Raw genomic sequence first — 14,794 nt, 5'->3', positions numbered from 1 at the left:
CAACGTATTACTTGGCATGTACAGTCAAATTACTGTGTTTTAGAGTGCCTTTTAGGGTGTGGAGAAAAAGAAACCCTCCTATACTGTTGGTGGGAATGTAAACTGGTGCAGACACTATGGAGAACAGTATGGAGGTTCCGTAAAAACTAAAAATAGAGCTACCATATGATCCAGCAATCCTACTCCTGGGCATATATCTGGAGAAAACTCTAATTTGAAAACATACATGCACCCCGATGTTCACTGCAGCACTATTTACAATAGCCAAGACATGGAAGCAACCTACGTGTCCATCGACAGATGAATAGATAACGAAGATGTGGCACATATACACAATGGAATATTACTCAGCCATAAAAAAGAATGAAATAATGCCATTTGCAGCAACATGGATGGACCTAGAGATTATCACACTAAGTGAAATAAGTCAGACAGAGAAAGACAACTATCATATGGTATCACTTATATGTGGAATCTAAAAAAAATGATATAAATGAACTTATTTACAAAACAGAGACTCACAGACATAGAAAACATACTTATGGTTACCAGAGGGGATAACAGCAGGTGCGGGAGATAAATTAGGAGTTTGGGATTAACATATACACACTACTATATATAAAATAGGTAAACGACAAGGACCTACTGTAGAGCACAGGGAAATATATTCAATGTCTTGTAATAACCTATAATGGAAAAGATTCTGAAAATAACATATATATATATACACACACACACACACACACATATATATGTATGTATAACTGAATCACTTACACAACACTGTAAATTAACTATAATTTAAAAATGGTTAAAAAAAATAAAGTGCCTCTTATAAGGTTATACTATCAAGTGGGTACTGTTAGGTTCATTTAATTATATGTATTTATATTATTATATGAACTATTTAAATGACTCCAAAGTAAAAAGACAAAGTAAGGTATATTACCTGACTCTTCAGCTTATTCTTTTCCCTATCCCTATAAGAAATCATTTAACAAAATATGATACATTCTTTCATGTTTTTAATATAAGGATATTTGTACATGTACTTATATCTCCACCCTTTCTCATACAAATAGTAATGAACTAAACACTCTTTTTTGTCTCCACCTTTTTCTCACTTAACAAGATCTTGTATATCACTCTATGGCAATATACAGAGGTACTTCTCATTCATTTTTATAACTGCATAGGGCTACCCTGTGGATAAACCATAACTCATTCAACAATCCCCTATTTATGGACACTTGCATTATTTCTAGTCTTTTGATAGTATATGCTATAAAAACATATTTGTACACATATGTTTTCAAAATTTTTCTCCGTGTATCTCTGGGATAGATTTCTATAAATGAGACTGCTGGATGAAAGGGTAAATGCACATATGTTTTTGCTAGATACTGCCAAATTCCCTCTTATAATAAGTCTCAAAAATACACTATATTTTCAGAACCAAGCAGTTGAGGCCTTACAGTCATTGAGAAAATATTATTAGTAGTTTATGGAATAGGTTACAAAGAAAGTGAAACAAACTAATTATGTTTTTATAGTAAACCAATGTTCCTTACACTGCATTATAATTTGAAACATTTGAATGTCTTTTTAGGATAAAGAGGGGGGAAAATCACTTATACAATATGCATCAAAACGTACCATAGCCTTCCCAGAAAATTTTGCTCCTTAATCATACTTAAGCTTATGCCAAAGCACATTAAGATGCAACACTGAGATAAACAATTATTTTATCTGAGGTAAATTATTCTCACTTGTATCTAGATATAAAAAAAACAATCTTCAAAACATTTACTTAATTCTTAAGAAAAAACATTGGTTAGAACAATTACTTATGGATACCTGATTAAGTCAAAATAGGTATGCTCTAAATGATCAAGTTTTATGATACAAAGACACTATTTTTAACCAGCTCTTCTGGCATTATTTGTTCATCATAGAAAGAATATTAGTAAAGTAAGATGTGGTTAAAAGTGAAGTCCTCGCTATCAGGGTGATATCAGTAAGTCAATTAACTCACTTCACTGATCCTGAATTTCTCCATTTGTCATGAAGTTAAAATTTTAAATGAAATAAGATCTGGAAACACACTTTTTATACTGCAAAAAGTTGTTATAAATAAAAAGATACTATTTTTGTTGCACTTCTAGACAAGACACTGTGTCAGACACTTAAAGGACTTGAAGATAGGTCAGGCACACATACCTTTAAGGAACTTCAACTAGTAAGAAAGAGGTAAACACACAAATAATGATTCCACAAAGAAAAAGATATATTTCTACCAGAAGAATAATACAGAAACTGCAAACAAATTCAAAGCAGAATCATCTGCTTGTAGGTGATCCAAAAACCTTCCATTTGGACAGACGTCAAGGATAAATACCTGACAAGTAAAGATGGGGCACAAGGAGGGAGAAGGTATCATTTCAAGTAGCAACATCAACAATGTGAGGAAAGGGAAAGCTTGGGGACATGCACATTTATGAATGTGACTGAACAAGGGGCATTCCCAGTCTTGAAATTTAGCTTTACATTTGTATAATTTTGCATTTTACAAAAGCACTATGTCACAAAATATGAAATAATAAAACAGTTTTCTTTAATCCTGCTTTCATGGTGGGGGTAAATATATTCAGAGGATTATCCATGTTAGCCCACTTGCTGACACAGTATAGTACTATAATCACTGATATGCAGAATGACAACCCCAAGGAAAAAAAGGTAAATCATTAAAGATGAAGGGTACTTCTTAAAGCACGAAAATTACTAAAATACAATAAAGGTTTTTTTTACCAAAGAATAAAATTGGTCAAAAAGTTAGAACATGTGATTTTCTGTTCATTTAAAAAGAAAGAATATATATTTGAATTTTGATTTTCCTTCCAATCTCAGTTACTCAAACTCTAATCAACAAATATATATTTCTAACTACATTTAATTTTTTGTATTCTAGTTAAGCTTATTATTTTTACTCTAGAGATCTGTATATTTTATTTAGCAACCTGCTCACAAATTCCTTCATTAATCAACCAATCCCTTAGTGTCTATAAATACGCAACTTCAAAAAGCACCGCTCTTAATTAGATCAGAATGAATAAGCTTTGAAATACAAAATTTGTACCCAAATAATTACTTAACCACCTATACCTACTTAAAAGTTGTTCTCATAGTTCATAATTAGCAATAGAACAGCAAATAATATAAACAAAGCAATGATACACACTTCTTAAGGCACAAAATGATTAGCTCACATAAGGAGCCATTAAAAAGGCATTTTTACATTAGATAAATTTAAGAAACATACTAACATTACTACTCAGAAATAATGCAGTAGTTCTTATTAGGTAAACCTGCTACATGTATGCAGTTTCAAATTGATAAACATGTATCAAATTGTTAAAGAGATGCCAAAATGATAAAGAGGTACCAAATTGATATAGTGGGGCCTTAGGTATTACAAGTTTTTCCCCACAGTTTTTAGTAGTCCATTCTTAAAGGTTATATGTTAGCAATTTAATAAATGATTGGAGATATAAGACAATATACATCATATTAATCAAGACTAGAATGACACAAGGAACTCTCAGGAACATATTGCTCCCTGGCTTGAATTATTAAAAAAAATAGAAAGAATGGATTGTTGAGCTTATAGTAAATATTTAAGTAACTACCTCCAAGCAGAATTAAACATTTTCTGTTTCAAAATTCTCAGAAGTGTTTTAGGTACATACACAGTAAGAGCTAGAATTGGCACAGAAAGAATTGGCTTTTCCACTACAGGCAATTCCTCTGTTATATTTAGACTTCTTATTAAACTTCAGGAAATTTAAAATTCAGCAGGCAGAGTAACCTGATGCAAGTAGATGTAATAAATGACATAAGGTCTCTTCAAAATAAGTATAAAGGCACATATCATAATGTCAGGAACTATATTGTCTAGTTAAAAGAAAAAGACCTCCAGTAGGACAAATCCAAAGGAATGCTAGGATAGTTTACTATTAAAAAATCTATCAACATGTCCTATAAACAGGTCAAATAAGTTCCAAGATCAAGATAATCTTAACAATAAAGGAACTTGACAAAATTCAACATTCTCACTTGATTAAAAGAAAGAAATCAAAATTCAATACCTTACATAGACTAGAAAGATTCTTCCATAGCATGACAGGGAAAAATACTCTCCATAAATAGTTACTACTTAATGGTGAAATGCTGAATGATCTCCCAGTAATCATTCAAGTCTAAAACAAGTAAGTCACTATTACTTAGTATTATAGTGGAAAATTTTCCAAAAATTTTTTGTTGAAGTATAGTTGACTTAAAATGTTATATTAGTTTCAGGTGTATAACACAGTAATTTGATATTTTTACAGATTATACTCCATATAAAGTTATTCTACAATACTGACTATATTTCCTATGCTGTAACATTTCATACTTAGTCCTGTGCACTTCTTAATCCCCTTCACCTATTTTGCCCCTCCACTCAACCCTCTCCCCTCTCTGGTAACTACTAGATTGTTCTCTGTATCTGTGAGTCTGCTTCTGATTTGTTATATATGCACCTGAATGTTCATATTCAGCACTATTTATGATAGCCAAGATATGGAAGCAAAATAAGTGTCCATCAACAGATAAACTGGATAGAAGAAGATGTGGTGTGTATATATATATATATATATATATACACAACAGAATATTATTCAGCCATAAAAAAGAATAAAATTTTGCCATTTGGGACAACATGGGATGGACCTGGAGGGTATTATGCTTAATGAAAAATTACATAATTTAAAAAAGAATGAAGCAGAAATAAAGTACATTAGAAGGTTGGAGGAAAAAATTAACAAAAATCTAGAAAAAACATATAACCAAATCAACATACAGAAGCTAATGACTTTACTAGTTATTAATAATAACCAAAGAGAAAATAAAACTGAAAAAGAGATCAAGCTAAACTAATTAGAAATATCTGTGAGAAATGTACTACACCTCTTTGGAAAAAGCTTTACAACTTTAGTAAAATATAACATAAAGAAAATAAATGTCAAAACTTACCATGTTCCTAGATAGGAAGATTGAGTACAGTGAGGATCTATAGTTTAACATAATAGCAATCTAAATTTCAAACTCAAATGCCCACTTTGAACTGGGAAAAATAACCTTAAAGTGCACATAGAGGAACCATTAGGTAGAAATAGCTAAACTAACTTTTTAGGGACAGAGTTAGGAAGGAAATGATAGGCTTACTCTTACCCCACTTTAAGACACAATATAAAGTTACAATAAGTAAAATACAATAGTAACTAAGTAAATAGCCAATATATTACAAAAGTAAATATGTAAAATATTTATTACTCAAGAATTGAAGAGATTTGGAGAGTGGTAGTTACTTTTAAAGACTATTTACAAGTTAATAGGAAACACTAAGACAGGTGGGCAATTAATAAAAAGATACATCTAGTTAACAAAGCTATGGAATTATAATCAACCATATTAATGTTTAAAAAACTCCCCAAACCCCCCAAATTTTAAAAATTTAGCAATTAGTTTTGAAAAAGCCAAATACGCAGTCCTGAAGAACAGACAGTCTCTTCATTTTTCTTAGAATAAAAATCAAAACAATTTGATAATATGCATCAAGAGCCTTAAAAGTGTTCATATCTTTTTGATTAAGTATTTCTACCTTCTGGGACTCTGACCTAAAGATTCTAAAATTAGAAAAAAGGTTTAAGTTCTACAATATTAAATTTGAGCCTGATAACATAGTGAAGAAACAATCCACACTCCACCAATGAAGGACTAACTATGCACAGGAGGGAGACATCTGGGGCTACTGCATATGGCCACATTTCCAATTCCAGGCCCTCAAAAAACCATTAAACCTTCCCAGTACCCCAAAAGCAGAGACAAGAACGCTTACTGTTAGATAAGATACAGTATCTCACATACCAGATACACAGTGGTGATAAGAATTCTTGCCCTTAGTTACCCTACTTAATCCTTACAGAAGCCTTATGAAGGAGATATTATCATTGCCATTAAAAATGCAAATGGTAATCAGAAGAAAGCTGGAGTACCAATTATCACATCAGACAAAATAGACATTAAAATAAAGACTATTACAAGAGACAAAGAAGGACACTACATAATGATCAAGGGATCAATCCAAGAAGAAGATAATAACAATTGTAAATATTTATGCACCCAACATAGGAGCACCTCAATACATAAGGCAAATGCTAACAGCCATAAAAGGGGAAATTGACAGCAACACAATCATAGTAGGGGACTTTAAAACCCCACTTTCACCAATGGACAGACCATCCAAAATGAAAACAAATAAGGAAACATAAGCTTTAAATGACACATTAAACAAGATGGACTTAATTGATATTTATAGGACATTCCACCAAAAAAACAACAGACTAAACTTTCTTCTCAAGTGCTCAAGGAAAATTCTCCAGGATAGATCATATCTTGGGTCAGAAATCAAGCCCTGGTAAATTTAAGAAAACTGAAATCGTATCAAGTATCTTTTCCAACCACAACACTATGAGACTAGATATCAATTACAGGAAAAAATCTGTAACAAATACAAACACATGTAGGCTAAACAATACACTACTAAATAACCAAGAGGTCACTGAAGAAATCAAAGAGGAAATCGAAAAATACCTAGAAACAAATGACAATGAAAACACAATGACCCAAAACCTATGGGATGCAGCAAAAGCAGTTCTAAGAGGGAAGTTTATAGCAACACAATCCTACCTCAAGAAACATCTCCAATCAACAACCTAACCTTACACCTAAAGCAAATAGAGAAAGAAGAACAAAAAAACCCCCAAAGTTAGCAGAAGGAAAGATATCATAAAGATCAGATTAGAAATAAATGAAAAAGAAATGAAGGAAACAATAGCAAAGATCAATAAAACTAAAAGCTGGTTCTTTGAGAAGATAAAGAAAATTGATAAACCATCAGCCAGACTCATCAAGAAAAAAAGGGAGAAGACTCAAATCAACAGAATTAGAAATGAAAAAGGAGAAGTAACAACTGACACTACAGAAATACAAAGAATCATGATACACTACTACAAGCAATTATATGCCAATAAAATGGACAACCTGGAAGAAATGGACAAATTCTTAGAAGAGCACAATCTTCCGAGACTGAACCAGGAAGAAATAGAAAATATAAACAGACCAATCACAAGCACTGAAATTGAAACTGTGATTAAAAATCTTCCAACAAACAAAAGCCCACCACCAGATGGCTTCACAGGCGAATTCTATCAACATTTAGAGAAGAGCTAACACCTATCCTTCTCAAACTCTTCCAAAGCATAGCAGAGGGAGGAACACTTCCAAATTCATTCTGCGAGGCCACCATCACCGATACCAAAACCAGACAAAGATGTCACAAAGAAAGAAAACTACAGGCCAATATCACTGATAAACAAACATGCAAAAATCCTCAGCAACATACTAGCAAACAGAATCCAACAGCACATTAAAAGGATCATACACCTTGATCAAGTGGGGTTTATCCCACGGATGCAAGGATTCTTCAGTATACTCAAATCAATCAATGTGATACACCGTATTAACAAATTGAAGGAGAAAAACCATAGGATAATCTCAATAGACGCAGAAAAAGCTTTTGACAAAATTCAACACCCATTTATGATAAAACCGCTCCATAAAGTACGCATAGAGGGAACCTACCTCAACATAATAAAGGCCACATATGACAAACCCACAGCCCACATTGTTCTCAATGGTGAAAAACTGAAACCATTTCCACTAAGATCAGGAACAAGACAAGGTTGCCCACTCTCACCACTATTACTCAACATAGTTTTGGAACTTTTAGCCACAGCCATCAGAGAAGAAAAAGAAATAAAAGGAATCCAAATTGGAAAAGAAGAAGTAAAACTGTCACTGTCTGTAGATGACATTGATACTATACACAGAGAATCCTAAAGATGTTACCAGAAAACTACTAGAGCTAATCAATGAATTTGGTAAAGTAGCAGGATACAAAATTAATGCACAGAACACTCTTGCATTCCTATACACTGACAACGAAAAATTTGAAAGAGGAATTAAGGAAACACTCCCATTTACCACAGCAACAAAAAGAATAAAATACCTAGGAATAAACCTACCTAAGGAGACAAAAGACCTGTATGCAGAAAACTATAAGACACTGATGAAAGAAATTAAAGATGAGACAAACATATGGAGAGATATACCACGTTCTTATATTGGAAGAATCAACATTGTGAAAATGACTATACTACCCAAAGAAATCTACAGATTCAATGCAATCCCTATCAAACTGCCGATGGCATTTTTCACAGAACTAGAACAAAAAATTTCACAATTTGTATGGAATACACAAAAGACCCTGAATAGCCAAAGCAATCTTGAGAACGAAAAATGAAGCTGGAGGAATCAGGTTCCCGGGCTTCAGACTATACTACAAAGCTACAGTAATCAAGACAGTATGGTACTGGCACAAAAACAGAAATATAGATCAATGTTACAGGATAGAAAGCCCAGAGATAAACCCACGCACAGTATGGACACCTTATCTTTGATAAAGAAGGCAAGAATATACAGTGGAGAAAAGACAGCCTCTTCAGTAAGTGGTGCTGGGAAAACTGGACAACTACATGTAAAAGAATGAAATTAGAACACTCCCTAACACCAGACACAAAAATAAACTCAAAATGGATTAAAGACCTAAATGTAAGGCCAGACACTCTAAAACTCTTAGAGGAAAACATAGGCAGAACACTCTATGACATAAATCACAGCAAGATCTTTTTTGACCCACCTCCTAGAGAAATGGAAATAAAAACAAACATAAAGAAATGGGACCTAATGAAACTTAAAAGCCTTTGCACAGCAAAGGAAACCATAAACAAGACGAAAAGACAAGCCTCAGAATGGGAGAAAATATTTGTAAACGAAGCAACTGACAAAGGATTAATCTCCAAAATATACAAGCAGTTCATGCAGCTCAATATCAAAAAAACAAACAACCCAATCCAAAAATGGGCAGAAGACCTAAACAGACATTTCTCCAAAGAAGATAGACAAATTGGCAACAAACACATGAAAGGATGCTCAACATCACTAATCATTAGAGAAATGCAAATCAAAACTACAATGAGATATCACCTCACACCAGTCAGAATGGCCATCATCAAAAAGTCTACAAACAATAAATGCTGGAGAGAGTGTGGAGAAAAGGGAACCCTCTTGCACTGTTGGTGGGAATGTAAATTGATACAGCCACTATGGAGAACAGTATGGAGGTTCCTTCAAAAACTAAAAATAGAACTACCATACGACCCAGCAATCCCACTACTGGGCATACCTGGAGAAAACCGTAATTCAAAAAGAGTGATGTACCACAATGTTCAGTGCAGCATTATCTACAATAGCCAGGACATGGAAGCAACCTAAGTGTCCATCGACAGATGAATGGATAAAGAAGATGTGGTACATATATACAACAGAATATTACTCAGCCATAAAAAGAAACGAAATTGAGTTATTTGTAGTGAGGTGGATGGACCTAGAGTCTGTCATACAGAGTGAAGTAAGTCAGAACGAGAAAAACAAATACCATATGCTAACACATATATGTGGAATTAAAAAAAAAAAAAGGTTCTGAAGAACCTAGGGGCAGGGCAGGAATAAAGATGCAGACGTAGAGAATGGACTTGAGGACTTGGGGAGGGGGAAGGGTAAGATGGGACGGAGGGAGAGAGTGGCATGGACATATATACACTACCAAATGTAAAATAGATAGCTAGTGGGAAGCAGCAGCATAGCACAGGGAGATCAACTCGGTGCTTTGTGACCATCTAGAGGGGTGGGATAGGGCGGGTGAGAGGGAAGCGTAAGAGGGAGGGGATATGCGGATATATGTGTACGTATAGCTGATTCACTTTGTTATATAGCAGAAACTAACACACCATTGTAAAGCAATTATACTCCAATAAAGATGTTAAAAAAAAAATAGCTACATGTCATAGACTTTCAGAATGTCTTTGTCTTGAATAGCTGAAACAGAACTCAACATCTGTGAATGCCAGGGATCTACTATAAAGCAAACCTATATGTTATAAAAGACCTAGGGGAAAAAAGTCAGTTTAAAGATTTAAACACATAGAGATGTATGACTACTTACAAAAATGACATGATTAATTTCAATGTATTTCCTATATTTGATGAGAATGTAATTTTCTTTAAATACACTGATATCTGGGAGTTGAAGAAATACTATTTCCTATGGATTACCTGTGATGGTGCAAAACCAGACATGTGAAAAGCTGAAAATACAAGTGGCACTTCTGCTTTCAGTAGCATTTCAACATAGTGAGTGCTGCAAAAATATACTGGATGAATGCCAGATTCTATGGTGTCAATAGGTAGGTACCTCTGCATAAAAGAGAAAAATTGAGAATTAATGAATATGCAGCTAATTTAAAACCAATCAAATTCATCTAAATCTTTTGCTCTAAATTGCTACTTCAAAATTACCATGGTGGCATAACAAGCTACTGCAAATTTTATGTAAGTTAAAAAGTTAGAACATTAAACACTATAGAAAGATTAAAACTCAATAAAGGCAGTATGATATACCTTCCTTCCAAGATAAAGGAATAAAATTAACACTTTGTAATTGTGACAAATTCAATCCCTTATGGAATAATGGAGATGGATGTTGCATGAAAGAATAAATACATGGATGAGTACATGAGTAATAAATGCTTTACATTTTAAAACTAAGTATATTTCAATATGCTTATATATCCTTGGATTTAGTCAATGACTCTAAAACATCAAAAAGGTTTATTTAGTTTGTCAGCTCTTGGTATTTGCCTAATCCGCTTTTTCTAAGTTAACGTTAAATAACCCAAATCTAAGCTCTAGTTACTAATAAGTGAAATTGGGAAATCCATAAGAAATTCGTATCTAAAACTGTGATGCATTCCCATCAAAGTACTCAGGCTATCTATCTACAAATATATAAAATTTATTTCATGTATTTTTATATTTATTTATATGTCTATGTATATATTATATATATTATATATGTATAGATACATATACACATATATTTACAAACTTGCATTGCATTTTTCAGCCATTTCTTCATAAAGTCGGTTATTTTTTCAATTTAGTTCTTGGGTACAATTTGTCATGAATGCTCAATGTTTTAATGAGTGTTACTTTAAACCCAACATCTAACCACAATAAATTTTTTAAACAAAGAATAAACCTGAAGATGTAATTCTGTTTCAAGAAAAACTATTAGACTAGCTATTATATCCTACAGACTTATAATAAACATTGATACTCAAATTAGATCTGACTTCTAGAGAGCCATTTTAACGTTTTTACCTTTAATGGGCAACTTAAACTTTTTTAATAAAAGAAAGTTAATACTTTAAAATCAAAAATCAAACTCATATATAACAATTACATAAGAGTTAAAATAAGGAGGATTTTTTCAAACTTTATACTGCTAAACCATTTTTAAGGATTTTGGTTTGAGTAATATATGAAAATTTCTGAAATCAGTGAGTTGATTTATCAGTAGTTTTTGTGTTTTATCATTCATTATGATAAATGGTTTACCATTTCACATTGTAGAAATATATATTTGTGGGAACATACAGGTACAAATATATATTTTATGATAGGTTCTTAGGGAGATATCTCACTACACAAAAAAATTAATATTATATACTGACGACTGAAGACATACATAGCATATTAAATGAACATCTTGTAGTCAACTTCAGATGGATGTGCAAAGAAAATTACTTTTATTAAGTAGTTAAGAATAATAATATGAACTGAATGAGAATTAGTACCCTTTGATTTATCTTCTTTTGTTGAATACACAGTTTCACTAATTACTATTTGTAGAGTAGAATTAATGAATCTAATAAATATATGTAAAAGCAAAATAAATCAACTTATACAAATGTAATACTTTAATTTTCAATGCAAACTTAGCTAATAATTTTCTGAATATATATATAATAGTGTAAGAATTGTATATATTGGAAATATTTCTTACACAGTGTTCTCTAATTTGTATTAAAAACAACATATTTAGAATAGGTTTATATAGAGATGGAGATAATAGACTAATTAATTACCTTCTCAAAGAAAATAAAACATTATTATATAATGGATTCCCAAAGATAAGGCAAGAATTCTTCTACTCTTATGAATTATACTCTGTTGGAAGAAATTATGCCATAAATTTTGGTAACCAACACAGCTCCTAGTGCCAAGCCCTGCATAGAGTAGCTACTCAACAAGTTGAGTGAATGACAACAACATACTAATGATTGCACACTGTAATCACAGGAAACTTTCTTATAATAAAAGTTTTGTTAATTGGCCTATTTTTATTTCATAACTCTAATTTACAGTAAATGGTATTCATAAAACCAAATCAATAATGACAGCTCTGAGTCACATGAATATAACAAGGAATCTTCTGAATCATCAAATTATAAATTATGTTTGTTATACTTTTAGTGTTTTGATATATTTTGGTTAGTCATAACTCTTGGAAAGGATGGTAACGCTTAATAAAAGGTAACTCTAAATAAAATTCAGAATATAGGATGAAGCAGACCACATATAGGATTACAGCATTTAATAGATCACCTAAGTAACATATACACTAGGCCAGTATCATGCAAAAAATTATGAGTAAAAAATTATCAGTACCAAAATGTTCATGTTATGCCACTTCTTAGAGTATTTGGCTTTAATGATTAAAAATGAAAGATATGTGTTTAAAGAAATGAAACACAGTAAGCAGTCTTAGTTGTTTTCTTCCACTAGAGGTAGTTCTGATGAGTCATTTTATTCCTGACACTAAGAAAAATCTATGGAAATTAAATAGAAAGACCCTATTAGAAAAGACAAACTCTCCAAACCAATCCAAACTGATCCAATCCAATCCAGTCCAGTCCTCCACTCTAGGGTCCTGTGGGCAGAGAACAGGCCGTGTTTCATTGGCAGTGCTGCAGTGACTGTGTGTTTCACTGGCAGTGCTGCAGTGACTGTGTGTTTCACTGGCAGTGCTGCAGTGACTGTGTGTTTCACTGGCAGTGCTGCAGTGACTGTGTGTTTCACTGGCAGTGCTGCAGTGACTTGTGTGTTTCACTGGCAGTGCTGCAGTGACTGTGTGTTTCACTGGCAGTGCTGCAGTGACTGTGTGTTTCGTTGGCAGTGCTGCAGTGACTGTGTGTTTCGTTGGCAGTGCTGCAGTGACTGTGTGTTTCGTTGGCAGTGCTGCAGTGACTGTGTGTTTCACTGGCAGTGCTGCAGTGACTCTGTGCAGCACGCGCATCATGCACATCGTGCAGAGGGGTGAATAGAAAACTCTGGAGGTATCTTTTTAAACTTTGACTCTATAATTCTAAAAAACAAATCTTTCTCCTCTCGGGAAAAAAAAAAACACATAGGAAAATGGAATCTTCAAATATGATTAAGATTTAAAGTCACGTGTAAGAAAGGGAAGGGGTTTTGACACCTGTCCTCTTTCCAGCAAGTGACTGGTTACATGACTTACTATTGCTAATGCCCTGCAAATGGGTTACAAATGTGCCACGACATGCTAATGGTCGTAAAATTTAAATCAAATGAATATTTCAATGCTATTAGAATTTTAAACTCCAAACTTCCCGTGTTAGGTAATTATTACTTTATTTTATGAAGAGGAAGATATAGATATTCACACACGCTCTTATTTTATCTATATAAATAATATAATGTATATAAAGTAAGTGTCCCATGATACCTTCCTGTTGAACTACAGTACTTCATTTGAATGCCACTTCAGCCTGGTTTATCATCAATGGAGTTTTGGTTTTATGTGCATTAAAATACTCCAGTTTTTATTTCAATTTAATTTGTTCTCTTTCATATGTTTCTACTAACAGAGAAGGCATATATGACTGTAACTTTTATTATAATTATTGTTTGAGATTAGGTATTCCTCCATGGAAATAACTGATTTCTTGATTTTTCTTAATCTATATTTATTAACAGCTTTGATGTTAACAATTAGTCAAACTGATTCTTGATGAAATTCCATAAAAAATGATTATTTTATCATTCAGGAAGGATTTTCTTAAGGACAAATAAAATTGGAAGATAATTTAATTAAATCAGTACATTAAAGAGTTCTTCTGGTCTAAACAGCTTAAGGACACATTTTTCAAATTATTTTTATCTCACAATAATAGTAATAGTTTATAAAATTTTGAGAACTTCAAATTAATATTTCATTATGTCCTATACTGTTTATCCTAGGCCAAATTTTTAAATCCTTTTGATGCAATTTGCTTACAACACTTTTACGAATGTAGAGGAGCTCTCTTAAATACATTTTCTAAAGTAATAAAAAAGCCTACTGTCCTTTACAAGTTTCTATTTAAATATTAATTCATACATCAGCACATTTACTGAATAATTATGATGGGACATAGTTTGGGACATGTCAGCGGACAAAACCCTGCCCTCAGAGAGCTTATGTTTAAGTGTATAAATAATAAACAAATACATAAATTAAGAAGCATAGTGGGAATTGATGTAGGCTATGGAACAAAAGGAAAAAAATAGAACAGGGTAATGAGGTAGGGGAATGGGGGACTGGGGGAACAGGTTGAAGCTTTTTTGAGGTTGATTACAAAAATGTGGTATCGTGCTGAAGATGGTGGAC

General features: G+C 32.7%; 1 protein-coding gene across 1 annotated transcript in view; it reads right to left on the bottom strand.

Annotated features, from left to right (window-relative positions):
• The window catches only part of TBC1D32 (TBC1 domain family member 32), a 179,237-nt gene that overhangs the window by 12,842 nt on the left and 151,601 nt on the right, over nucleotides 1-14,794 (bottom strand). Inside the window, exon 32 of the mRNA XM_068551463.1 lies at nucleotides 10,336-10,476. Coding sequence (XP_068407564.1) covers nucleotides 10,336-10,476 — 141 coding nt within the window. The remainder of the gene's footprint in view (nucleotides 1-10,335; nucleotides 10,477-14,794) is intronic.

The sequence above is a fragment of the Eschrichtius robustus genome, chromosome 9, assembly GCF_028021215.1.
Source record: "Eschrichtius robustus isolate mEscRob2 chromosome 9, mEscRob2.pri, whole genome shotgun sequence".
NCBI classification, from domain to species: domain Eukaryota; kingdom Metazoa; phylum Chordata; class Mammalia; order Artiodactyla; family Eschrichtiidae; genus Eschrichtius; species Eschrichtius robustus.
The sequence above is the reverse complement of the archived record's forward strand: the minus strand, read 5'-3'. Positions and strand labels throughout refer to the sequence as shown.